This window comes from Heterodontus francisci, chromosome 15 (assembly GCF_036365525.1).
Source record: "Heterodontus francisci isolate sHetFra1 chromosome 15, sHetFra1.hap1, whole genome shotgun sequence".
Classification (NCBI taxonomy): Eukaryota; Metazoa; Chordata; class Chondrichthyes; order Heterodontiformes; family Heterodontidae; genus Heterodontus; species Heterodontus francisci.
The window spans coordinates 18,748,742-18,776,266 of NC_090385.1; the positions used below are offsets into that span (position 1 = coordinate 18,748,742).

General features: G+C 43.9%; 1 protein-coding gene and 1 long non-coding RNA gene across 2 annotated transcripts; both read left to right on the plus strand.

Annotated features, from left to right (window-relative positions):
• The first annotated feature begins 109 nt into the window (after positions 1 to 109).
• On the plus strand, positions 110 to 26,184 carry ndufa1 (NADH:ubiquinone oxidoreductase subunit A1). Its single transcript, XM_068047196.1, has 3 exons — positions 110 to 305; positions 25,743 to 25,832; positions 26,027 to 26,184. The coding sequence occupies exons 1-3, from the start codon at positions 204 to 206 to the stop codon at positions 26,045 to 26,047; spliced, it is 213 nt and encodes a 70-aa protein (XP_067903297.1). The 5' UTR covers positions 110 to 203; the 3' UTR covers positions 26,048 to 26,184.
• LOC137377843 (uncharacterized) lies at positions 20,297 to 22,244 on the plus strand. Its single transcript, XR_010976494.1, has 2 exons — positions 20,297 to 21,751; positions 21,860 to 22,244. It is a non-coding gene; the product is annotated as an uncharacterized lncRNA (long non-coding RNA).
• Positions 26,185 to 27,525: the final 1,341 nt, after the last annotated feature.

A 27,525-nucleotide genomic window follows, 5' to 3' on the forward strand; every position in this document is an offset into this window, starting at 1 on the left:
TCAACGTTGGCAAGTTGCCGCGAGATTTGAAGCTGCCGGTGTCCCCGTCCCTCCACCCCGGGCGAGTTCCCGCGAGGTTTCCAGCGCAGCACTCACGTGGGGCGGAGAATGGGGGTCAGAGGTCACCAGGGGGAGTAGGCGGAGCCGTTCCCGCGCATGTTTATTGCGTGCCGGGAAGGTCAGTCGGACGGAGGAGGTTGAGGATGTGGTTTGAAATTTTGCCAGGGCTTTGTATCATGGCCGGCTGTCTGACGGTACCCGGACTCGCCACTCTTTACGTGCATAGGTGGACGAATGGTGGCAAGGTAGGTCGGTCCGGAGTCGTGTTGTCGGCCCTTTAGGTGGAGTGCGGTTGCTTGGACGGTGGGTGTCGCGATGTCACCTCGCCGGCTCAACTGCATTTATATAGCGCCTTTCACAACCACAGAGCCTCCCAGAGTCTTACGCAGCCACTGTCGGAGCGGAGTCACTGCTGCAATGTAGGAAATTGCGCACGGCAAGGTCCCACAAACAAATCAGCTGGTGTTGGTTGAATAACAATTTGAATTTGTATAGCGCCTTTAACACAATAAAACGTCCTAAGTCGCTTCACAGGAATGTTGTTGAGGGATGAGTATTGACACCAGGAGAGACTGAACACCCCCAGCCAACCCCTTTCTTTGAAATAGTGCCCTGGGATTTTTATATCTATCCTTGTGGTTTAATAGAGGCTTTCAAAAGGGAATTAAACTGTTATCTGAAAAGGAAGAATGTGCAGGGTTAGTGTGGAATGGTATTAGTTGAATTTCACATTTGGATTCCTGGTGTGGATGGAGTGGGCCAAAAGGCCTCCTTCTGCAGTGTAACAATTCTGTGATTCTGAGGGTAAACACTGCTTCGTTTAGAGTGTCACCTGAAAGTCAGCACCTCCGACACACTGCAGCACTCCCTTGGTATGGCCATCATGGAGTCACAGTTGGCACCATTGCCTCAGTACCTGTGGAAAGTAAACCAGGATTCCTGTTTGTGATGGCTATCCAGTGACTTCAGTTATCAGTCTGGGTGTCATTTGAGGACAGGATAGGTTTCATTGTGGAATAGCCTTCCTGCACAGTTTGTGCCTGCATGTGGATCAACAGCAGCACCTTGTATTTATCTAGTGCCTTTAATGTAGTAAAATGTCCTAAGGTGCTCCATAGGAGTGTGATCCAACAAAATTTGGCACTGAGCCGCATCAGGAGTCATTAGGGCACCTAACCAAAAGCTTTGCTAAAGAGGTAGGCTTTAAGGAGTGTCTTAAAAGATGAAAGACAAGTAAGAGGTAGAGGGGATTAGAGAGGGAATTCCAGAGCTTAGGGTCTAGGCAACTGAAGGCACAGCCATCAGTAATGAAGTTATTAAAATCAGGATGTTCAAGGCTGGAATTATATAATTGGAAGGTTATGGGGCTGGAGGAGATTACAGAGCTCGGGAGAGGTGAGTCCATGGAGGAATTTGAAAACAAGGATGAGAATTTTAAAATCAAGACATTGTTTGACCGGGAGCCAATGGAGGTCAGCGTGCACAGGGGTGATGGGTAAACGGGACTTGGTGCGTGATGGGACGTGTGCAGGAGAGTTTTGGAAAGTCATTAAGTTTACAGAGGGTAGATTGTGGGAGACCAGCCAGGACTGTGTTGGAACAGAGGCAACAAAGGCACGAATGAGGGTTTCAGCAGCAGATGAGCTGAGGCAGGGGTGAAGTCGGGCAATGTTACAGAGGTGGAAATAGGCAGACTATGTGCTCAGCAGCTCATCTTGTGGTCAAATATGACTCCAAGGTTGCAAACAGTCTGGTTTAGTCTCAAACAGTTGCCAGTGAGAGGGATGGAGTCTGTAGTTAGGGATTGGAATTTGGAGCAGGGACTGAAAACAATGGTTTCCATCTTCCCAATACTTAATTGGAGGAAATTTCTGTTTGTCCAGTACTGGATGTTGGATAAGCAGTCTGATAATTTAGCAAGAGTGGAGGAGTCAAGAGAGGTGGTGTTGAGGCAGAGCGGGGTATCATCATTGTACATGTGAAATTTAACCCTGTGTTTTCAGATGATGCTGAAGGGTAGCATGTAGATGAGAGATAGGAGGGGGCCAAGGATAGATCCCGGGGGGACACCAGACATAATTGAGAGGGAAATAAATCCATTGCAAGTGATACTCTGGCTATGATTAGATAGATAAGAATGGAACCAGGCAAAAGCAGTCCCAGCCTGACGGGGAGGCTTGGAGGAGTATGATGTGGTCAACTATGTCAGAAGCTGCAGACAGGTCGAGAAGGACTGGTGGGATAGTTTACCATAGGATTTCATTTGTGACGGATAAGAGCCGTTTCAGTACTGTGGTGGGGTGGATAACTGATTGGAGGGATTCAAACATGGAAAGATGGACATGAATTTGGGAGCCACAACACATACAAGGACTTTGGAGAGGAAAGGGAGGTAGGAAATGGGGCAGTAGTTTGCAAGGATGGTGGGATCAAGGGTTGTTTTTTTGAGAAGAGAGGAACAGCATCTGAATAGAGAGCCATAATAATATTGGCTAGCATGGGGACCAAGAGGGGAGCTTGGGTGATCTGTAGTTTAGCAGGAATAAGGTCGAGGGAGCAGGAGTTCGGTCTCTTGGATGAGATGAGCTCGAAGAGGGCATGAGGAGAGAAATTAGAAATGAGTTCAGGGCTCGAGCAGGTGGGAGCTTTAGAGGAAGCTTGACCCGGTGGGTTGGGGAAGGGAGGGATGCGGCAGAGGCAGCTGATCAGATGGTCTCGATCTTAGTGACAAAGATGTCAATGAGCTCCTTGCTCATTGTTGGAGGTAAGTGTGGTGAAGACAGGGGAGGGAGGGGTTTAAAAAGATTTGCAGTAAAGAAGTTGAGGGTTATCTTTGTATTCCAGGATGATCCTGGAATTGTGAGCAGTTTTAGCAAACAAGTGTAGGACCCAATAATGTTTTATGTTCTCCAGCCAGATTCGGTGCTGGATGGCTAAACCAGTTGTCAGCCATATCTATTTAAGTCTGCGTCCCTTGGACTTAAGGGAGCGGAGATGAAGGCCGTACCAGGGGAACGGCCAGGATGAGAGAAAGTAATGGTTTTATTAGAGACTGGGGGGATCAAAGGTGGAGATGAGGGTATGGTTGAGCAAATTAATAGCTGCAGAAATGTTGTGGCAAATGAGGGCCAAAGGCTAGGTAGTTGGGATTTTGAAAGTGCAGGTGTAAGTGAATTGGCAGATAGTTTTTCCTGTGGCGGATACGGAAGGAGGTGGGGTTGGAGCGTGGAAGGGGGATGTGAGTGGAGAGTTATACAAGGAAGTGATCAGAGATGGCCTTATCTGTGATTGATATGATAGGACGAGCAAGACCACGTGAGATCATAAGAACTAGGAGCAGGGGTAGGCCGTCCGGCCCCTCGAGCCTGCTCCGCCATTCAATAAGATCATGGCTGATCTTTTCGTGGACTCAGATCCACTTACCCACGCTCTCACCATATCCCTTATTTCCTTTATTGTTCAAAAAGATATCTACCTTAGCTTTAAAAACGTTTACTGAAGAAGCGTCAACTACTTCACTGGGCAAGGAATTCCATAGATTAACAACCCTCTGGGTGAAGAAGTTCCTTCTTAATTCAGTCCTAAATCTGCTCCCTCTAATCTTGAGGCTATGCCCTCTTGTCCTAGCTTCACCTGCCAGTGGAAACATACTCTCTATTCCCTTCATGATTTTATATGTTTCTATAAGATCCCCCCTCATTCTTCTGAATTCCAATGAATATAATCCCAATCTACTCAGTCTCTCCTCATAAGCCAACCCCCTCAACTCCGGAATCAACCTAGTGAACCTCCTCTGCACCCTCTCCAGTGCCAGTACATCCTTTCTCAAGTAAGGAGACCAAAACTGCACACAGTACTCCAGGTGCGGCCTCACCAGTACCTTATACAGCTGCAACATAACCTCTCTGCTTTTAAACTCAATCCCTTTAGCAATGAAGGACAAAATTCCATTTGCCTTCCTAATTACCTGCTGTACCTGCAGACCAACCTTCTGCGATTCATGCACAAGGACACCTAGGTCCCTCTGCATAGCAGCATGCTGCAACTTTTTACCATTCAAGTAATAATCCTTTTTACTGTTACTCCTACCGAAATGAATGACTTCACATTTATTAACATTGTATTCCATCTGCCAGACCTTTGCCCGCTCACTCAATGTATCTATGTTCCTCTGCAAAGTTTCACAGTCATCTGCACACTTTGCTCTGCCACTCATATTAGTGTCATCTGCAAACTTTGACACCCTACACGTGGTCCCCAACTCCAAATCATCTATATAAATTGTAAATAATTGCGGTCCCAACACCAATCCCTGAGGCATGCCACTAGTGATTGATTGCCAACCAGAATAGCACTCATTTATCCCCACTCCCTGCTTCCTGTTAGTCAACCAATCCTCTATCCATGCTAATAGTTTACCTCTAACGCCATGCATCCTTATCTTATGCAGCAGCCTCTTGTGCGGCACCTTGTCGAAGGCCTTTTGGAAATCTAGGTACACCACATCCACTGGGTCCCCATTGTCCACCTTGCTCGTAATGTCATCATAGAATTCCAAAAGATTTGTCAAGCATGACCTGCCCTTCATGAACCCATGCAGCGTCTGCCCAATGGGACAATTTCTATTGAGATGCCCTGCTATTTCTTCCTTGATAATAGACTCAGGCATCTTCCCCACTACAGAGGTTAAGCTAACCGGTCTATAATTCCCCATCTTTTGTCTACCTCCCTTTTTAAACTGTGGCATCACATCTGCTGTTTTCCAATCTGCTGGGACTACCCCAGAGTCCACCGAATTTTGGAAAATTACCGCCAGTGCGCCTGCTATTTCTCCGTCATCTCTTTTAGTACCCTGGGATGCATTCCATCAGGGCCAGGAGACTTATCAATCCTTAGCTCCATTAGCTTGCCCAACACTACCTCTTCCGTAATAATGATTGTTTCCAGGTCCTCACCTACGTTCGTCTCTTTGTCAATTACTGGCATGTTATTAATGTCCTCCACTGTGAAGACCGATACAAAATACCTGTTCAATGCCTCGGCCATTTCATCATATCCCATAACTAAATTTCCCTTCTCATCCTCTAAAGGACCAACGTTTACTTTAGCCACTCTTTTTTTGTTTTATATATTTATAGAAACTTTTGCTATCTGTCTTTATATTCTGTGCTAGTTTTTTCTCCTGTTCTATCTTACTTTATAGCTCTTTTTGTGGCTTTCTGTTGACCTTTAAAGATTTCCCAATCTTCTAGTTTCATGCTGTTTTTAGCCACTTTGTATGCCTTCTCTTTCAATTTGATAGCCTCCCTTATTTCCTTAGACACCCATGGCAGATTACCCCTTTTCTTCCAGTCCTTCCTTTTCACTGGAATATACTTTTGCTGAGCACTTTGAAAATTTGCTGCTCGTCAACTGTCCCACCATAAAATCTTTGTTTCCCGTCTACTTTAGCCAAGTCCTCCCTCGTTCTATTGTAGTCCCCCTTGTTCAAGCGCAGGACCCTGGTATTGGATTTTATCTTCACACTCCATCTGTATTCTAAATTCAACTATACTATGATCACTCCTTCCAAGAGGATCCCTAACTATGAGGTCATTAATTATTCCTGTCTCATTACACAGGTCTATTATAATTATAAAGCACTAGGAACGAAATTAAGGAACAGGTCCTCGAGGGACCTATCCTGTTAGATCTAGGATAGCTTGCTTCCTCGTCGGTTCCATTACATAATGTTCAAGAAAACTATCAGGGATACACTCAACGAACTCCTCCTCAAGGCTACCCTGACTGAGCTGGTTCGACCAATCTACATGTAGATTAAAATCCCCCATGATAATTGCCGTACCATTTTTACAGGCATTAGTTATTTCTTTGTTTATTGCCCGCCCTAATGTGATATTATTTGGTGGCCTATAGACTACGCCTATCAATGACTTTTTCTTCTTGGAGTTTCTAATTTCCACCCAAATGGATTCAACCTCATTCTCCATAGAACCTATATCATCTCTCAGCACCGCCCTGATGTCGTCCTTGACTATCAGAGCTACACCACCTCCCTTACCTTCCTGTCTGTCCTTCCGAATAGTCTGGTACCGCTGGATATTTAACTCCCAGTCGTGACCAACCTGTAACCATGTCTCCGTAATGGCTACCAAATCATATTCATTCGCGATGATTTGTGCCATTAACTCATCAACCTTGTTACGAATGCTACGAGCATTCAGGTAAAGTGCCTTTATGCTAGCTTTCTTACCCTCATGATTTCCAACATCTCTAATAATAACTCCTGAGATATCCTTCCTTTCTGCTTCTTTCATAGTCTGCCTTGAGCTTAAACCCTCCTGCACACATGTTAATCTGCTGCTTACCTTTTTATTTACCATCATACTCCCTGTGATTTTCCCTTTCCCTTCCCCCCGACTCACTAGTTTAAAGTCCTAGAGACCACCCTATTTATCCGTTTCGCTAGAACACTGGTTCCAGATCGGTTCAGGTGGCGACCGTCCCATCGGTACAGATACCCCCGGTTCCAAAACTGATGCCAATGCCCCATGAAATGGAACCCCTCTTTCCCACACCACTCCCTTAGCCACGTGTTTACTTCCCTAATATTCTTATCCCTAAGCCAATGTGCACGTGGCTCGGGCAGTAATCCGGAGATTATGACCCTCGAGGACCTGTTCCTTAATTTCGTTCCTAGTGCTTTATAATCCCCAAACAGGTCCTCCATCCTAGCCTTGCCTATGTTGTTAGTCCCAACGTGGACCACAACAACTGGATCCTCCCCCTCCCGCTCCAATATCCTTTCAAGCCGGTCAGAGATGTCCTGCACCCTGGCACCGGGCAGGCAACACACCATGCGGGACTCCCGATCCGGCTTGCAAAGGATACTATCTATCCCCCTAATTATAGAATCCCCTATAACTACCACTTGTCTTTTTGCTCCCCCCTCTTGAATGGCCTTCTGCACCATGGTGCCATGGTCAGTTGGCTCATCCTCCCCGCAGCCCTTTTCCTCATCCACACAGGGAGCAAGTATCTCGTGCCTGTTGGATAAGGGAGATGGCAAGGTGAAGTGGGTGCCTGTGAATATGGGTTGGGGAATTTACATGAAGGGAGAAATTTAGGGAGGATAAGAGGGCAGTGAACTCATGAGAGAGCACGGTGAGTTGAGATGGAAGTTGAAATCACCGAGGATGAGATTTCATTTGGTGCTGAGGGAGGAAAACAGTGAAGATATCTCGGTGAAAATTTTTTTACTCTATTTGGGAGGGCGGTAGAGAACAATGATTTTGAATGAGAGATGCGAGGGGTGGAACAAGGTGACATGCTCGAAGGAGGAGAAAATGGCAGATGGGTTGGTGGAGGGGGGTTGGTGGTCAGGCCAAGGTGTGATTTGCTGATAAGTGCCACACCACAACCTCACTGGTCTTGATGAGGCAAGTGCTGGGAGATATAGCCAGGCAGGGAAGCTTCATTAAGGAGAAAGGTGTTATCACCCATCAGCCAGGTTTCTGTTAAGGCCATGACGTCGGTGCAATCATCCACAATGAGTTTATGGATTACACGAGCCTTGTTCACAAGTGAACAGATGTTCTGGAGGGAGATGTGTAGAACGGTGATGAAAGCTGATCTGCTGACAGCATCCAAGGGTCAACAGTGGGAGGGGTGAGTTGAACAGGAAGCAGATTGGTAAGATTATCCCCCAGTGGGCGCACTGAGTATGAAGATTGACAAGAGAGTGAGATAGGGCAACTGGGGTTTCTGCTCTTTGAGTCAGCCCTTCGGAGCATGCCAAGAGAGGCACAGAGGGAAGTTGTAGACTTATTTAAGAGAAAGTTAAGCCTGGGACTGGCAAGAGAGCAGGAGGTCAAGGAGTACTGAAGGAGGGTTGGGGGTCGAGAATTGGGAGGGTAGAGTACCTGTGATGGGAGAGGTGAAAGGAGGCATGACAATAGACAGGTCCAGGAGGGGGAAAGAGAAAAGAAGTAAAATAAAAAGTGCAAAAGTGGAAATAGAGTGATGGACTTGGGTCCGGAGAAGCAGCCAAAATGTGCATGCAAGTGGACTTGGAAAGCTCAAGTTACATAGGCCTGGTTGCATAAAAGTTAGATATCTGAGAGTAAATGGAAAATAAGAAATAGGAGATAATAGGTAGGAGTCCAGAATTAAAGTCAGCGGTTCTGTGGTGGGATAATGATGTAGAAAGTGTGGAGCATCGGCAAACTGTTCTCCGAGTTTGGACACGGGTGTAGCAAGTGAAGTCCAGAAGCTGTTTGTGGGTAGGGTGTCGGAGGATGCACTAATAGAGGTGTTTTTGTGGATTGAGAACACAGGAGGTGTATCGAGTCACTTGCAGGATCAGAAAGATGATGACGAAATTGAGGACACCATAAAATTCAGAAGCAGCAGATGTTTGCTGTTTAGCCCAGGCGAGTGATTTTCTGGCCAGGAACAGACTGAAGCGAAAACTCAGTATAACCAGCGCCAAGTCACAGGCTCAGCAGGAGATTGCAGTCTCTCAGTCATGGCAGTGGTGGGGGAAAAAAGCTTTAAACTGATTAAACTTTAAATGTTGCTAAAGAGCAGCAGATCAGAGACAGAAGTTGGGCCTTGTGCTATAATCAGTGAAATCATTCCTCCAATTCCCCTCTAATCCTTCTACCAATTATTTTAAATCTATGCCCGCTGGTTATTGACCTCTCTAAGGGAAATTGTTCCTTCCTATTCGCTCTATTTAGATCAGCCATAATTTTATAGACCTCAGTTAAATCTCCCCTCAGCTTCCTCTGTTCCAAAGAAAGCAATTTCAGACGATCTAATCTTAACTCTTAACCAAATTTTTCCAGTCCTGGCAATGTCCTCATAAATCTCCTGTGTATCCTCTCTAGTGTGATCACACCCTTCCTGTGATGTGATGGCTATAACTGTATGCAGTACTGTAGCTGTGTCCTAACTAGTATTTTATACAGTTCTAGCATAACCTCCCTGCTCTTATATTCTGTTCCTCAGCTAATAAAGGGAAGAATTCTATATGCCTTCTTAACCACGTTATTTACCTGTCCTGCTACCTTCAGGGATTTGCGGACAAGGTCCCTCTGTTTCAGTGCACTTTTCTGAATCCTGCCATTTATTGTGTATTCACTTGTTTTGTTTGCCCTCCCCAAATGCATTACCTCACTTCTCTGGACTGAATTCCATTTGCTACTTTTCTGCCCACCTAACCAGTCCATTGCTATCTTCCTGCAGTCTACAGCTTTCTTCCTCACTATCAGCCATAAACTACTTCATGCTCCCTACTTATAAGTCTCAATCCTTGATATATACCATGAAGACAGAGACTGTCCACGGTAAACTGGGTAGATCTGTTAATGGGCCAAACGACTGAAGAACAGTGGACAATATTTAAAGAAACATTTAATGAAATACAGAGCGAGTATATACCCCTGAGAGGAAAAAGCTCCACTTCACAGAAAAAAAACAGCCATGTACAACTAAAGAGATTAAGGATCGCATAAAACAAAAAGGGCTTACAAAAATGCAAAATGCAGCACAGATCCGGCCGAATGGGATCGATACAAAGACCAGCAAAGGGACACAAAGCAGCTTATAAGAACGACTAAAAAAGATTATGAAAGGAAACTTGCAAGGGACACCAAAATCAATGAGAAGAAATTTTATAGTTACATAAAGGGAAAGCGGGTGGTCAAGAGCAATGTAGGCCCACTAAAAGCTGGAAATGGAGATATTGTCATTGATAATGGGGAAATGGCAGACATGTTGAACAATTACTTTGCCTCAGTATTTACAGTTGAAAAGGAAGATAACTTGCTGGAAGTCCTGAAAAAATTAATAGCCGATAGGGGACAGGGACTTAATACAAATAACGTAAGTAAATCATCAGTAACAAGGAATTTAATGGAACTAAAGAGTGAGAAATCCCCAGGACCTGATGGTTTCCATCCGAGGGTGTTAAAGGAAGTAGGGGAGCGCATTGTAGATGCCCAAACTATAGTCTTTCAGAGTTCCCTAGATTCAAGATTGGTCCCTCTGGATTGGAAAGTTGCACATGTCACTCCATTTTTTAAGAAGGGTGAAAGGGGGAACAAAGAAAATGACAGACCAGTTAGCCTGACATCTGTGGTGGGCAAGTTGCTGGAGTCTATAATCAAGGATAGGGTGACTGAACACCTAGAAAAATTTCAGTTAATCAGGGACAGCCAGCATGGATTCATGACAGGAAGGTCATGCCTGACAAGTCTCATTGAATTTTTTGAAGAGGTGACTAAGGTAGTGGACAGGGGAATGTCTATGGATGTTATTTATATGGGCTTCCAGAAGACATTTGATAAAGTCCCACATAAGAGACTGTTAACTAAGGTAGAAGCCCATGGAGTTGAGAGCAAATTATAGACATGGTTGGGAAGTGTGTTGAGTGGTAGGCGACAGAGAGTGGGGATAATGGGTAAGTACTCCGATTTGGCAGGATGTGACTGGTGGTGTCCTGCAGGGATCTGTGTTGGGGCCTCAATTATTCACATTATTCATTAACTTGGATGATGGCATAGTAAGTCATTTATCCAAATTTGCTGATGATACAAAGTTAGGCGGCATTGTAGACAGTCTAGATGATAGCATAAAGTTGCAAAGAGATATTGACACTAGGTGAGTGGGCCAAACTGTGGCAGATGGAATTCCATGTGGGCAAGTGAGAGATTATCCATTTTGGACCAAAAAAGGATAGAGCAGGGTACTTTCTAAATGGGAAGAAGTTAAGTACAGTGGATGTTCAAAGAGACTTGGGGGTTCAGGTGCATAGATCTTTAAAATGCCACGAGCAAGTGCAGAAAATAATCAAAAAAGCTAATGGAATGCTCGCCTTTATATCTAGAGGATTGGAGTATAAAGAGACAGAGGTTATGCTGCAGCTGTACAAAACCCTGGTTAGACGCACTTGGAGCACTGTGAGCAGTTCTGGGCACCACACCTTAGGAAGGAACTGGTAGTAAGCTTAATAAAATATATAAAAATAAAGAAATAAAATAATTAAGTAGTTAATTGAAACGCATTGAAGATGGCAGGACATGATGTGTGATGTGTCATGGCTGAAGCATATGGGAGCTCCTGGATGCTAGAGTGATTCAGGGCAAACATGTCTGCAGTAAGTGTTTGTGGCTCTAAGAGCTTTGGCTCAGAGTCATTGAACTGGAGGCGGCGCTACAGACACTGCGATGCATCAGGGAGGGAGAAAGTTACCTGGACACTTTGTACCAGGAGGCGGTCACAATCCTTAGGATAGAGTCTCCTGATTTGGTCAGTGGTCAGGGGTACCTGCCAGCTGAGGCAGGTAAGGGGACCCATAGGGCAGAAGTGCAGGAGCCTCAGCCTTTGCAATTATCCAACAAGTTTGAGGTTCTTTCAGCTTGTTTGGACGAGAGTGGGGCTGCAGGATGGATGAGTATCTTGACCATGGCACCATGGTACAAGATGCCATTCAAGTGGAGGGAGAAAGAAGGAATGTAGTGGTAATAGGGGACAGTATAGTTAGGGGGATTGACACTGTTCTCTGCAGCAAAGAGCGAGAGTCCAGTCGGCTGTGTTGCCTGCCTGGTGCCAGGATTTGGGACATTTGCTCAATGCTGGTGGGGAACTTACAGTGGGAAGGGAAGTCGTTGTGGTCCATGTAGGTACCAATGACATAGGCAGGACAAGGAAAGAGGTTCTGCATAGTCAGTATGAAGAGCTAGGCACAAAATTAAGAAGCAGAACCTCGAGATTAATAATCTCTGGATTATTAGCTGAACCACTTGCAAATTGGCATAGGGGAAATAAGATTAGAGAAATGAACGCGTGGCTCATAGACTGGTGTGGTAGAAGTGGGTTCCAGTTCATGGGGCACTGGCATCAGTACTGGGAAAAGTGGTGGCTGTACCATTGGGACAGTCTACACCTGAACCGTGCTGGGGCCAGTGTTCTTTTTATCTGTCCCAATATTTCCTTATGTGGCTTGGTATCAAACTTTGCTTGATGACACTCCTGTAAAGCACCTTTGGATATTTTGCTACTTTAAAGGCTCAGTGGAGCATGAACACTGGCATAGACCAGTTGGGCAAATGGCCCATCTCTGCTGTAGACTCAATGTAACTCAATGATATTTCCACTAGTTGGTCATTTGATAACAAAAGATCAATTTAAGATCACTATGAAAAGAATGAAAAGATATTAGAAGTTTTTTTTAAATGCAGAGTGTTGATGGACATGGTATGCCTCAAAGGAACACTGGTGGAAACAGAATCAATAGCTTTTTTTAAAAAAGGGAAAAAGAAACATTCCAAAGGGTATAGGGAAAGGGCAAGGGAATGAACCTAAGTAGATAGTTCTTTCAGAGAGCTGGTATTGGCATGATGGATGATGGCAAATTCCAAATATTTTCATTTCTCTAACCGTAAAAGTTTTAGTCCCCATAATCTCTTTTTCCCACCCCCCCCCCCCCCCCCCCCCCCGGCCCCAAAGCTCCACAATTTAAAACCTGCTATTATCTTAATCATCCGTTGAACTCTTTCCAATACCATTTCATAAGAATGAGGCCTGAATTAAAGAACATCCACATTCACCATGTCTCACAAGTGTGAATTTGTCCACTTTGGCCAGAAAAATAGAAAAACATATTATTCAAATGGAGAGAGATTGTAGAACTCGGAGATGCAGAGGGATCTGGGTGTTCTAGTACACGATTACGAAGGCAAATGCAACGTTGTCATTTATTGCAAGGAGAATGGAATATAAAAGTAGAGATGTTTTGCTACAGTCGTATAGGGCACTGGTGAGACCACATCTAGAATATTGTGTACAGTTTGGGTCTCCTTACTTAAAGGATATAATTGCATTGGAAGCAGTTCAGAGAAGGTTTACTCGATTGTTTCCTGGAATGAAAGGGTTGTCTTATGAGGAAAGGTTGAATATAGACCCAATCTGTCCATTGGAGTTTAGAAGGATAAGTGATTTTATTGAAACACAGATCCTGAGGGGACTTGACAGGGTGGATGTTGAAAGGATGTTTCTCCTTGTGGGAGAAAATTAAACTAGGAGGCACAGTTTAAAAATAAGGGGTTTTCCATTTAAGACAGAGATGAGGAGAAATTTTTTCTGAGTGTTGTGAGTCTGCGGAACTCTCTTCCCCGGAGACCAGTGGAGGCAGGGCCATTGAACGCTTTTTAGCTGAGGTAGACAGATTCTTGACAAACAAGGCAGTCAAAGGGTCTCGGGGGTAGGTGGGAAAGTGGAGTTGTGGCCACAAACAAATCAGCCACGATCTTATAGAGCGGCGGGGCAGGTTTGAGGATTTGAATGGCCTACTTCTGCTCCTAGTTCATACGCATACATACATGTATATATGGCTATATACATTCAGGTAAAAAGTTTGCACGTGCCTCATGTATTTCACTTGAAAGTATGCATTACATTGGTACCTGATTGGTTTGAAAAATCTTACAATAGCAAATTGCAACTGAACAAGTAGGGAATCTATCGATACATAACTAGCAGATTTAAAAAGTCAGTAATTACCAAATGGTTAGTATCATCATTACTTGATATCTAAAAAGGGTATCCTGGAATTTGTAAGCAATTGCCAAGTAATGACATCAGGATACCAATGAATTGTTACAATTGCTCAGTCTCAGGAGGGGAGGTGGGATTTCTGCTTCAGCTGGTTTGTATAAACTTCCTTCAGCAAACAGCTATTAGCCTTGAGATGTGTTTGCTTGCAGCATCCTTCCATAAGCAGTTGAAAAAGATTAGATATCTGCACCAATCAAGTTAGACTTTGTGGCCTTAACCAAGTTTAAAAACAGCTGGCAACTTTCTTCAAAGCTGTCCCTTTCATGCCTGTTCGGAAAAGATGATCAAGATTTAGCCACTATTACATAGAGTCATAGACATTTACAGCATAGAAGACAACCATTCAGCCCATCAAGTCCATGCCAGCTATCCGCAGAGCAATCAAGTCAGTCCCACTGCTCCGCTGATTCTTGTAGCCCTGCAAGTTTATTTCCTTCAAATGCCCATCCGATTTCCTTTTGAAATCAGTAATTTCCATTTTCACCACCCTCGTAGGCAGCGAGTTCCAGGTCATTACCACTCGCTGAGTAAAAAGGTTCTTCACATAGTACATTGTGTTTAACATGTAACATTCCTGTGATTATAGGACAGCTTATCCTCTGACTTAAAATTATAAATGCCATGGAGATCTGCTAGTACTTGGGGGTATCTCATAAATTCTCTCAATGATCTTAAAGCATTTAATGCAGTGTGAACACTAACTGAGAATCAGGGTTATGCTATAGGAGGCAAATCTTACCAGCATTCCTCAGCAGTAGTGCCGCTATTAAGTTTATAGGATCATTTCCTCAATAACACTTACTAAGCAGTGAGGGGGCAGTGAAAAGGAGGGAAAAATATGGAAAGGAGGGAATCTTTGGGGGTGTTGGTAAGGATTCTTTTACCTCTGGGTCAGGATTGAAATTCAGTGCAGACTAAGGGCACAAAACTTTTCTTCAGTTGACTGGGACGGTCTTATGTGAAATAAGTATATTGAGTCACAACTAATTCCCAATGAGTATAAACCCACTAAACACAGAGCAGCTATTAATCTGTAGTTTTAGTCGGTGAGGTCACAAGATCAACTGGCGTGAAAAACTAACAAACAATCCCAGTGAGCCACTGGGTTTGGGCTATAATTTGGGTATGGGGGAGGAGTTTGACCCTGTATCTGTTCATGAATCAAGGAAATTTAAAACTATAATTACTTGAAAGTCTGAGTTACTGAATGCTCTATCCCTTGGCTGGAGAATGAGAAAGCCAGCAACTTGATTATTAAAGTGAAAGTCTGATGAAAACTTGCTGCCTTCTCTGTGAGTTCACAGCAAACATGAACAAAGCATTTAGGAGTTATATCAATTTTTTTTTTATAAAGACCAGATGAACTTACGAATTAGGAGCAGGAGTAGGCCACTCGGCCCCTCGAGCCTGCTCCGCCATTCAATAATTTCATGGCTGAACTGATTACTCCACATTCCCGCCTTTCGCCCCCTTGCTGATCAAGAATCTATCTACCTCTGCCTTAAAAATATTCAAAGACTCTACTTCCACTGGCTTTTGAGGAAGAGAGTTCCAAAGACTCACTGCCCTCAGAAAAAATTTCTCCTCATCTCGGTCTTAAATGGGAGATCCCTTATTATTAAACAGTGACCCCTAGTTCTAGATTCTCCCACAAAAAGAAACATCCTTTCCACAACCACCCTGACAAGAACCTCAGGATCTTATATGTTTCAGTCAAGTTGCCTCTTACTCTTCTAAATTCCAGCGGATACAAGCCGAGCCTATCCAATCTTTCCTCATAAGACAGCCCGCCCATTCCAGGTATTAGTCTAGTAAACCTTCTCTGGACTGCTACCAACGCATTTATATCCTTCCTTAAATAAGGAGACCAGTACTGTACACAGTACTCCAGATGTGGTCGCAACAATGCCCTGTATAGCTGAAGCATAACCTCCCTGCTTTTGTATTCAATTCCCCATGTAATGACCAATAATATTCTAATAGCTTTCCTAATTACATGTTGTACCTGCATACTAATCTTTTGCAATTCATGCACTAGAACTCAGATCCCTCTGTATCTCAGCTCTGCAATCTCTCACCATCTAGAGAATATGCTTATTTTTTATTCTTCCTGCCAAAATGGACAATTACACATTTTTTCACATTATACTCCATTTGCCAGATCTTTGCCCACTCACTTAACCTATCTATATCCCTTTGTAGCCTCCTTACACCTTCTTCAAAACCACAAACTTAATTTCCTACCTATCTTTGTGTCATCAGCAAATTTAGCAACCATACCTTCAGTCCCTTCATCTAAATCGTTTATATAAATCGTAAAAAGTTGAGGCCCCAGCACTGATCCCTGTGGCACACCACTCGTTACATCTTGCCATCCAGAAAATGATCCATTTATGCCTATTCTCTGTTTTCTGTTAGCTAGCCAATCTTCTACCCATGCAAATATTTTACTCCTTCCACCATGAGCTTTTATTTTTTGCAATAACCTTTGATGTGGCACCTTATCGAATGCCTTTCGGAAATCTAAGTACAATACCCCCACCGGTTCACTTTCATCCACAGCACGTACAACTCCCTCAAAGAACTCCAATAAATTGATTAAACGTGATTTCCGTTTCACAAGTTGACTCTGCCTGATTACCTTGAAATTTTCTAAGTGGCCTGCTATACCATCTTTAATAATAGCTTCTAACATTTTCCCTAAGACAGATGCTAACTGGCCTGCAGTTTCCTGCTTTCTGTCTCCTCCCTTTTTGAATAAACTCATTTACTATTTTCCAATCTAATGAAACATCCCCCGAATCTAGGGAATTTTGAAAAATTAAGACCAATGTATCAACTATCTCACTAGCTACTTCTTTTAAGACCCTAGGATGAAGTCCATCAGGACTCTGGGACTTGTCAGCCTGCAGCTCCAACAATTTGTTCAGTATCACTCTCTGGTGATTGTAATTTTCTTGAGTTCCTCCCTCCCTTCCATTTCCTGACTTACAGCTAATACTCGGAGGTTACTTGTATCCTCTATAGTGAAGAACGATGCAAAATACCTGTTCAATTCATCTATCATCTCCTTTATTATCCATTATTAATTCCCCAGACTCACTTTCTATCGGACCAACATTCACTTTGTTAACTTTTATTTCTTAAATATCTATAGAAACTCTTGCTATCTGTCTTTATATTTATAGCGAGCTGTCCCTCGTACTCTAATTTTTCCTTCCTTATCAATCTTTTAGTCATTCTTTGCTGTTTTTTTTATATTCTTTTCCAATCTTTTGACCTGCCACCCATCTTTGTGCAATTATACGCTTTTTTTGTTACGTTTGATACTATCTGTAACTTGTTTAGTTAACCACGGATGGCAGGTCCTCCCCTTGGAACTTTTCTTTCTTGTTGGAACGTATCTATTCTGTGTATTCTGAAATATCCCCATAAAATGTCTGCCACTGCATCTCTATTGACCGATCCCCTAACCTAATTCGCCAGTTCACTTTAGCTAGCTCTGCTTTCATGCCCTCAATTTCCCTTATTTAAATTTAAAATACTAGTCTTGGACCCACTCTTCTCTCCCTCAAACTGAATTTTACATTCAATCATATTATGATCGTGACTACCTAGGGGTGCCTTAACTAGGAGGTCATTAATTAATCCTATCTCATTGCATAATACCAGGTCAAGGATAGCCTGCTTTCTGGTTGGCTCCAGAACTTACTGTCCCAAGAAATGATCCCAAAAACATTGTGTACTCCTCATCTAGGCGACCTCTGCCCATCTGATTTTTCCAGTTTCTATGCAGGTTAAAATCCCCTGATTATCACTGTACCTTTCTGACAAGCTGCCATTACTTTTTCCTTTATACCCCATCCTACAGTGTGGTTAATGTTAGGTGGCCCGTACACCACTCCCACAAGTGACTTCTTGCCTTTTATGATTTCTCATCTCTACCCAAACTGCTTCTACATCCTGGTTTCCTGAACTTAGGTCATCCCTCTCTATTGCGCCAATGCCATCATTAATTAACAGAGCTACCCCTCCACCTTTTCCTCACTTCCTATTCTTCCTAAATGCCATGTACCCTTCAATATTCAGGTCTCAATCTATGTCATCCTGCAGCTATGTCTCTGTAATGGCTATCAGATCGTACTCATTTATTTCTATTTGCGCTCTCAATTCATCTGTTTTGTTTCGAATGCTATGTGCATTCATATACACAGCCTTTAGTTTTGTCCTTTTATTATTTTTGTAACCTCTAGCCTTATCTGTTGATTTACTCTTAGATTTGTACGCTCTGTCCCTTCCTGTCATAGTCTGTTTATCATTTCCCATATTAACACATTTCTCTCGCCTTGTCTCTAACTCCTTTATTTACCATATCTTCCCCAATTTGATCCCTTGTCCCCACTATTTAGTTTAAAACCCTCTCTACTTCCCTAGTTATGCGGCTCACTGAAGGTACTGTGTCCATTGGTGGAGCGATTAAAACGGGACTGCACAAGCAGCCAGAATTGAAGGAGCACGGATATAGAGTCATAGAGTTTTACAGTACAGAAACAGGCTCTTTGGCCCGACGTGCCTGCGCCGACCATCAAGCACCCGTCCAAACTAATCCCATTTCCCTGCACTTGGCCCGTAGCCTTGTCTGTATGGCATTTCAAGTGCTCATCTAAATACTTAAATGTTGTGAGTATTCCTGCCTCTACCACCCCTTCAGGCAATGTGTTCCAGATTCCAACCACCCTCTGGATGAAAAAACTTTTCCTCAAATCCCCTCTAAACCTCCTGCCCCGTACCTTAAATCTATGCCCCCTGGTTATTGACCTCTCCGCTAAGGGAAAAAGTTTCTTCCTATCTATCCTATCAATGCTCCTCATAATTTTGTATACTTCAATCAGGTTCCCCCTCAGCCTTCTCTGCTCTAAGGAAAACAACCTTAGCCTATCCAGTCTCTCTTCATAGCTGAAATGCTCCAGTACAGGCAACATCCTGGTGAATCTCCTCAGCACCCTCTCCATTGCAGTCACGTCTTTCCTATAGTGTGGTGACCAGAACTGTACACAGTACTCCAGCTGTGGCCTAACCAGCATTTTATACAGCTCCATCATAACTTCCCTGCTCTTACATTCTGTGCCTCTGCTAATAAAGGCGAGTATCCCACATGCCTTCCTAACCACCTTATGTGCTGCTGTCTTCAGTGATCTATGGACAAGCACCCCAAGGTCCCTCTGACCCTCTGTACTCCCTATGGTCCTACCATCCATTGTATATTCCCTTTACTGGTTAGACCTCCCAAAGTGCATCACCTCACACTTCTCAGGATTAAACTCCATTTGCCACAGTTCCGCCCATCTTACCAGCCCATCTATATCATCCTGTAATCAAAGGCTTTCCTCCTCACTATTTACGACACCACCAATTTTCGTGTTGTCTGCGAATTTATCATACCTCCTATATTCACGTCTAAATCATTAATGTACACTACAAACCGTAAGGGTCCCAGCACCGATCCCTGCGGTACCCCACTGGTCACAGGCCTCCATTCGCAAAAACAACCCCTGACCATCACCCTCTGCTTCCAATTTTGAATCCAATTTGCCAAATTACCCTGGATTCCATGGGCTCTTACTTTCTTAACCAATCTCGGAGGATTGTATGGCTGGGGGAAGTTTACAGTGATGGGGAGGGGCAAAGCCATGGAAGATTTCAAACAACAGTGTGAATTTTAAAATTGAGGTGTGGCTGGACCAGGAGCTAATGTAGGTCAGTGAGCACCAGGGTGATGGGTGAAGTGGACTTGGGGAGAGTTAGGATACTGGCAGCAACATGTTGAATGAGTTCAAGTTTATGGAGGGTGGAAGATGGGAGGCCAGCCAGGAGAGTGTTGGAATAGTCAAGTCTCTATAGTAATAGAGAGATACAGCACTGAAACAGCCCGTCGGCCCAACGAGTCTGCGCTGACCATCAGCCACCCATTTATACTAATCCTACTTTAATCCCATTTTTTCCCTCTCACATCCCCACCTTCCTTCAATTTTCCTACCACTTACCTACACTAGGGGCAATTTTTACAATGGCCAATTTACCTATCAACCCGCAAGTCTTTGGCATGTCTCGATGTAACAAAGACACGAATGAAGGTTTCAGCAGCAGATGAGCTGAAGCAGGGGCAGAGTCGGCTGATGCTACGGAGTTGAAAATAGGTGGTCTTAGTAGTGGAACAGATATGTGATCGGAAACTCATCTTGGGGTCAAATACGACACCAAGATTCAGCCTCAAACGATTGCCAGGGATAGGGGTAGACTTGGTGGCTAGGGAATGGAGTGTCTGGAACAATGCCGCTTGATCCCTTTTGTGGAGACCAGAGTGGTGCACTGCACACCAGGTGTGGTCTAAAAGAAGTTCTATATGTTTAACATGACTTCCCTGCTTTTCCGTTCTGCCCTTCCAGAAATGAATCCTAGTGCTTGGTTTGCTTTATTATTGTGGCCTTTATTAACCTGCATCACTACTTTTAGTGGTTATGTATTGGTACCACCAGTTTGCTCAGTTTTTTCCTGATTGACCATAATAGCTTATGCCTGCAAGCAGTAAGACATGGGCAGCATTCAGGCTTGGGCTGATAAGTGGCATGAGTGTTCCTTGCCACACAAATGCCAGGCAATCGCCATCTCCAACAAGAGAGAATCTAACCATCTCCCCTTTAATATTCAATAGCATCATCATCACTGAATCCCCTGCCGTCAGCATCCTGTGGGTAACCATTGACCAGGAACTTAACTGGACCAGCCATGTAAATACAGTAGCTACAAGAGCTGGTCAGAGGCTGGGAATTCCGCTGCAATTAACTCACTTCCTGTCTCCCTAAAGCCCGTCAGCCATCTACAAGGCAAAAGTCAGGAGTGTAATGGAATACTCTCCACTTACCTGAATGAGTACAGCTCCAACAACGCTCAAGAAGCTCAACACCATTCAGGGCAAAGCAGCCCGCTAGATCGGCACCACATCCACCGCCTTAAACATTCATTTTCTCCTCTACTGGTACACAGTGGCAGCAGATGCTACAAGATGCATTGCAGCCATGGCTCCTTCAACAGCACCTTCCAAACCCAGGAACTCTACCACCTAGAAGAACATGGCTGCAGATGTATGCAAATGCCACCACCTGCAAGTTCCTCTCCTAGCCTGACATCATCCTGACTTGGAATTATATCACTGTTCCTTCCTGTTGCTGGATCAAAATCCTGGAACTCCCCACCACCCTCCTCCCCCCCCCCCAAGCAGCACTGTGGGTGTACCTACACACATGGACTGCAGTGATTGAAGAGAACAGCTCACCACCACCTTCTCGATGACAATTAGGGATGGCCAATAAATTTTGGCCTTGTCAGCAATGCTTACATTCCCTGAAAAAATTACAGAAACTTTGTAATTTTGATCTTCTCTTAGATTCTTGTGAGACAAGAAACATGGCTGATGTTTTGCTATATTTAAAGGGAATTGATGAGGTGGATGTGGAGATGTTCTTTATGCAGAATCTAAAGAGGATTAGGGGCACAATTATAAAAAAAAATGTAAATTGAGTACTTGCTTTACAATTATATTTGAAGTGAATGCAGACTCTGAAACTTTCAAAAAGGAATTTTCACAGATTTCTAATTAAACAGTGGCCAGAGGATTACAAGCTGGCCCATTCTTCATTCCTCCATCCTTGTGTTGTAGTCAATGTTCCCTGTAAACTGTGCAGTCACGCTGCAACCTGGAGGTTCCCACACAGGCCACACACAAGTTGGCTCCTTTAAGTAATCGCACAAAAAAATTTAAAGGACCCATGCACTTAAACAAATTGTGCACACCAAGAAAAAGATGGTATGTTGGTTGTAGTCTAACCTTCCAATGGAAAGGAGTAAAATTGGAAGCAAGTCAAGAAGGACATTAGGAATTGATGTCTAGGATCACCTGGCAATGCCAGGGACTGCTCTTGTCATGCACCAACATGTTACATATTACAATCTGTTTAAAACCTGGAATTGGAATAGAATCCTCAGTTATATATTCTGTGTGTAAAATAAATAGGTATGTTTATATTCTGTTGGCAGAGCTGCGTTAATATCCTGCTCAATCTCTGTTTGCTTAGAGCTACATGAGATAAATCTTGGTTGACATGTTCATTGATTCTCATAGACATGCAGACACATACATCCACCTCTTCGTATCTGGGAAAGCACCTTGCTTCAGTTTAATGCCTTTTCCGTGGAACAGCTGAGATTGAGAACTCTCCACTTGAGCAATCACACCCTTGAAGTATAACCTCACTGTAGTATGTTAAGTACAATGCCTATGACCTAATATCTCCTTATGTGGCTCAGTGTCAAATTTTGTTTGCGCCTGTGAAGCACCTTGAGACTTTTTATTACATATAAATGCAAGTTGTATACAATTCTAGGCTGGAATAGAAAGGAATCCAGATTTTCCTTTACAATTGATAACAATGGTTTGCTGTGAATTTATTTGAAGTATCTATTTCACAGCGAAGTAGCTGTTTCCAGATTAAAGTACATCCCTGATCCTTGTCGCCTTTTAAAATACTGGCAATTTAAAAAAAAAAAAAATCCCTTTGGGATTACATTATTTGACTCTCATGAGTTTGGGATAATGTGAGGACTGTGGGTGAATATCAACCAATCAGTATCAGTGGAAGAGTCCATTGAGAACTGCTGGAGTAGTACAAGTCTTGGCCATAAGATTAGACATGTAAATTCATGGTTGGGATCTCTTCAGGGACAGGTGGGACCTGTACAAGAAGGGCGGGTTGCATCTAAACTGGAGGGGCACCAATATCCTGGCTGCGAGGTTTGCGAGCATCACTCAGGAGGGTTTAAACTAGTGTGGCAGGGGGGTGGGAACCAGAGCAGTAGGACAGCAGGTGAAATAAATGAGGGGGAACTAGTAAATAGGGCCAGTAAGACTAAGCGGAAGAGCAGGCAGGGAGATGTTGCTGAGCACAGCGGAACAGGTGGTCTGAAGTGCATTTGTTCCAATGCAAGAAGTATAACAGGTAAGGCAGATGAACTTGGAGCTTGGATTAGTACTTGGAACTATGATGTTGCTATTACAGAGACTTGGTTGAGGGAAGGACAGGATTGGCAGCTAAATGTTCCGGGATTTAGAAGCTTCAGGCGGGATAGAGGGGGATGTAAAAGGGGTGGGGGAGTTGCATTACTGGTTAAGGAGAATATCACAGCTGTACTGCGGGAGGACACCTCAGAGGGGTCATGCAGCGAGGCAATATGGGTGGAGCTCAGGAATAAGAAGGGTGCAGTCCCGATGTTGGGGGTTTACTACAGGCCTCCCAACAGCCAGCGGGAGGTAGAGGAGCAGATATGTAGACAGATTTTGGAAAGGTGTAAAGGTAACAGGGTTGTAGTGGTGGGTGAGTTTAACTTCCCCTATATTGACTGGGACTCACTTAGTGCTAGGGGCTTGGATGGGGCAGAATTTGTAAGGAGCATCCAGGAGAGCTTCTTGAAACAATATGTAGATAGTCCAACTAGGGAAGGGGCCGTACTGGACCTGGTATTGGGGAATGAGCCTGGCCAAGTGGTCGAAGTCTCAGTAGGGGAGCATTTCGGGAACAGTGACCATAATTCCATAAGTTTTAAGGTACTTGTGGATAAGGATAAGAGTAGTCCTCGGGTGAAGGTGCTAAATTGGGGGAAGGCTAATTATAACAATATTAGGCAGGAACTGAAGAATTTAGATTGGGGGCGGCTGTTTGAGGGTAAATCAACATCTGACATGTGGGAGTCTTTCAAACGTCAGTTGATTCGAATCCAGGACCAGCATGTTCCTGTGAGGAAGAAGGATAAGTTTGGCAAGTTTTGGGAACCGTGTATAACGAGGGATATTGTGAGCCTAGTCTAAAAGAAAAAGGAAGCATTCGTCAGGGCTAGAAGGCTGCGAACAGACAAAGCCCTTGAGGAATATAAAGACAGTAGGAAGGAACTTAAGCAAGGAGTCAGGAGGGCTAAAAGGGGTCATGAAAAGTCATTGGCAAACAGAATTAATGACAATCCCAAGGCTTTTTATACGTATATAAAAAGCAAGAGGGTAACCAGGGAAAGAGTTGGCCCACTCAAGGACAGAGGAGGGAATCTATGTGTGGAGCCAGAGGAAATGGGCGAGGTACTAAATGAGTACTTTGCATCAGTATTCACCAAAGAGAAGGACTTGGTGGATGATGAGTCTAGGGAGGGGAGTGTAGATAGTCCGGGTCACGTCGTTATCAAAAATGAGGAGGTGTTGGGCGTCTTGCAAAAGCATTAAGGTAGATAAGTCCCCAGGGCCTGATGGGATCTACCCCAGAATACTGAGGGAGGCAAGGGAAGAAAATGCTGGGGCATTGACAGAAATCTTTGTATCCTCATTGGCTACAGGTGAGGTCCCAGAGGACTGGAGAATAGCCAATGTTGTTCATTTTGTTTAAGAAGGGTAGCGAGGATAATCCAGGAAATTATAGGCCGGTGAGCCTTACGTCCGTGGTAGGGAAATTATTCGAGAGGATTCACCGAGACAGGATTTACTCCCATTTGTAAACAAATGAACTTATTAGTGAGAGGCAGCATGGTTTTGTGAAGGGGAGGTCGTGTCTCACTAACTTGAGTTTTTTGAGGAAATGACAAAGATGATTGAAGGAAGGGCAGTGGATGTTTATTTATATAGAGATACAGCACTCTTGTCGAAGGCTTTACTGAACTCCATATAGACAAGGTCCCTCATGGCAGACTGGTACAAAAGGTGAAGTCACACGGGATCAGAGGTGAGCTGGCAAGATCGATGCAGAACTGGCTTGGTCATAGAAGACAGAGGGTAGCAGTGGAAGGGTGCTTTTCTGAATGGAGGGCTGTGACTAGTGGTGGTGTTCTGCAGGGGTCAGTGCTGGGACCTTTGCTGTTTGTATTATATATAAATGATTTGGAGGAAAATGTAGTTGATCTGATTAGCAAGTTTGCGGACAACACAAAGGTTTGTGGAATTGCGGATAGTGATGAGGATTGTCAGAGGATACAGCAGGATATAGATCTGTTGGAGACGGGTGGAGAAATGGCAGATGGAGTTTAATCTGGACAAATATGAGGTAATGCATTTTGGAAGATCGAATACAGGTAGGAAGTATAGAGTAAATGGCAGAACCCTTAGGAATATTGACAGGCAAAGAGATCTGGGCGTACAGGTCCACAGGTCACAAAGTGGCAACGCAGGTGGATAAGGTAGTCAAGAAGGCATACGGCATGCTTGCCTTCATCGGTCGGGGCATAGAGTATAAAAATTGGCAAGTCATGCTGCAGCTGTACAGAACCTTAGTTAGGCCACACTTAGAATATTGTGTGCAATTCTGGTCTCCTCACTACCAGAAGGACGTGGAGGCTTTGGAGAGGGTACAGAAGAGGTTTACCAGGATGTTGCCTGGTCTGGAGGGCATTATCTATGTGGAGAGGTTGGATAAACTCGGATTGTTTTCACTGGAACGACGGAGGTGGAGGGGCGACATGATACAGGTTTACTAAGTTATGAGCGACATGGACAGAGTGGAGAGTCAGAAGCTTTTTCCCAGGGTGGAAGAGTCAGTTACTAGGAGACATAGGTTTAAGGTGCGAGGGGCAAAGTTTAGAGGGAATGTGCGAGGCACGTTTTTTTACACAGAGGGTGTAGAGTGCCTGGTGCTTGCAGCTGGGGGAGGTGGTGGAAGCAGGTACGATAGCACGTTTAAGAGGCATCTTGACAAATACATGAATAGGATGGGAATAGAGGGATACGGTCCCCGGAAGTGCAGAAGGTTTTAGTTTAGACAGGCATCAAGATCGGCGCAGGCTTGGAGGGCCGAATGGCCTGTTCCTGTCCTGTACTGTTCCTTGTTCTTTGTCAGCATTTAAATAATAATCCTTGGTGCTTTTTTAAATCAAGGGTTTACTTTCAGCATAATGAGTGTAAAATAATGAACGATTACTACTTGCTTTTCAAAGAACAAAATTCCTGTTAACACATTTCAGTTATTCTTTATGTTTAGGAAAAGAGGACTGCTCGTCTACCATATCATTGGGCCCTGATGGATCGAGACAGAAGAGTATCTGGTTGCAATACCTATTATAAATCAAGGGTAAATACTTGCACCCAAGCGCTGCAATTGCTATTTTCACCATGGTTGGATGCACTTTTACTGGTTAAAAAAATAAGGCTTCAGATTGCAATAAAAAAAAAAGTACCAAGTCGATTAAGATTTAAAATAGTGTAGGTTTTATAAGGTTTAATTATGTAAAACCTATGTCTTATTTAACTCATTTGTTTTAACAGGGATTAGAAAACATTGACTGATGGGCTTTTCACCTCTAACAGTGGGACCCGCCAGCCTGCAGAAGAATGTTCGCTAAAACCTGAACTTTAATCTTTGTTTCATAATGTAAACTAGATATTTAACATAAAATGGAAAATAAAAATGCAAAGTAGTTATGTAGGTTGCCTCTTATTGTAAATGAGTTCTTGGATGGGGGGTTGTTGGGGAATAGAATATTTACAAGCAAAAAAAGTAAGTGCATTAGAACAGTGAAAGTACTGGTGTGGGAGACTGTTGAACAGATTTCTGTATTTCACTTTTCAGTTACAGACCTTATCAATTTGCATTCTCTTGAACATGGAAAGATTTGATCGCCAGGTGCTAAAGGTATTAGGCAGATGTAATAAGGAAGAGGGAACACAAAATTGTAAAGAGTCATGCACTTAATTCACAAAATTGCAGGAAAGCAACTTCAAACCATACTAACTGTTAGATTAATGGTATTTTATACCCGAGTCCATTGTGTAACCATTTTGATAATTTGTTACTTAGTAAAACTATGGAAAAATGTGTCCTTGCTGCTCGTGTCAAAATCCACATCTTTAAGCTGGGATGATTGGTTTTTTAAAAATTATTTGTTCTAAAGAGTATGGGGAGGAAATCCAGCTTGCAGCCGTCCCATTTGCATCTGATAAACGGGCAACCAAGAGTTGAAAATTAGGATGGGGGGAGGGCATCTCGGCCATCCCATTGCCCAAGGAAATCCTGATGCCGTGTTTGGTGGGGGAGTGGGGGGGGGGGTGTGATAATGGGTGAACAGCCCACCCCTGAAACGGGCATGAGGTGACTTTACTATGCAAATGGGGGTTCTACACTGGTTGCATGACCCCAAAGGAAAATTCAGGTATGGGGGTGGAGCTTGCACCCCACATTCGGGTCTTGATTGATCTAACTAGCAGCCCTCAAAGGGACTGGAGGCCACTCAAAAAGAAAAAGCACCAAACTTTTTCAATGTTATATATTGTGGGGTTGGAGGAGCAGGACAGCTGCCAGCCAGGCTTAATCTTGGTTCTGTCTCCTCCCCCACACTCCAAAGAGCAATCCTGTGATCTTGGCATTGGAGCTGGATGGAATACATCAGGCCACCTGCGAGCTCCATCAAGATGCCTGTTCGGGTCTCATTTGAACGGAAACAGTAAGCTGGAGGGTGCCAATGCTGAATTTGGCTGGGTCTTAGAGTGATGGGTGGAACAGTCACTGTGCTGACCTGCCAGCTGTTCTGGGTGCAAGTCGGATTTATTTCTGCCCCACCTACATGCGTGGATGTTGCACAGAATGCTTTTGCGCCCAAAATAGCCTGCAAGTTTCCTGTCTGGAATCGCGCAGGAAAAATGGTCCCTTCAGCAAGGTAATGCAGAGTGTGTGGAACTGTAAGCTAGCACAATTCACTTCTCCAGAAAGTACAAGAAAGACAACTGGGGAAAGAAAAACACTTAGAATGCATGAAAAAGATATTGGG

Bases quoted from the DNA above. Each gene is read 5' to 3' on its own strand.
- ndufa1 (XM_068047196.1), top strand. From the start codon at position 204: ATGTGGTTTGAAATTTTGCCAGGGCTTTGTATCATGGCCGGCTGTCTG. The intron at 306-25,742 runs GTAGGTCGGTCC...CTTTATGTTTAG, and splicing joins GGTGGACGAATGGTGGCAAG to GAAAAGAGGACTGCTCGTCT. The intron at 25,833-26,026 runs GTAAATACTTGC...TTGTTTTAACAG, and splicing joins ATACCTATTATAAATCAAGG to GGATTAGAAAACATTGACTG.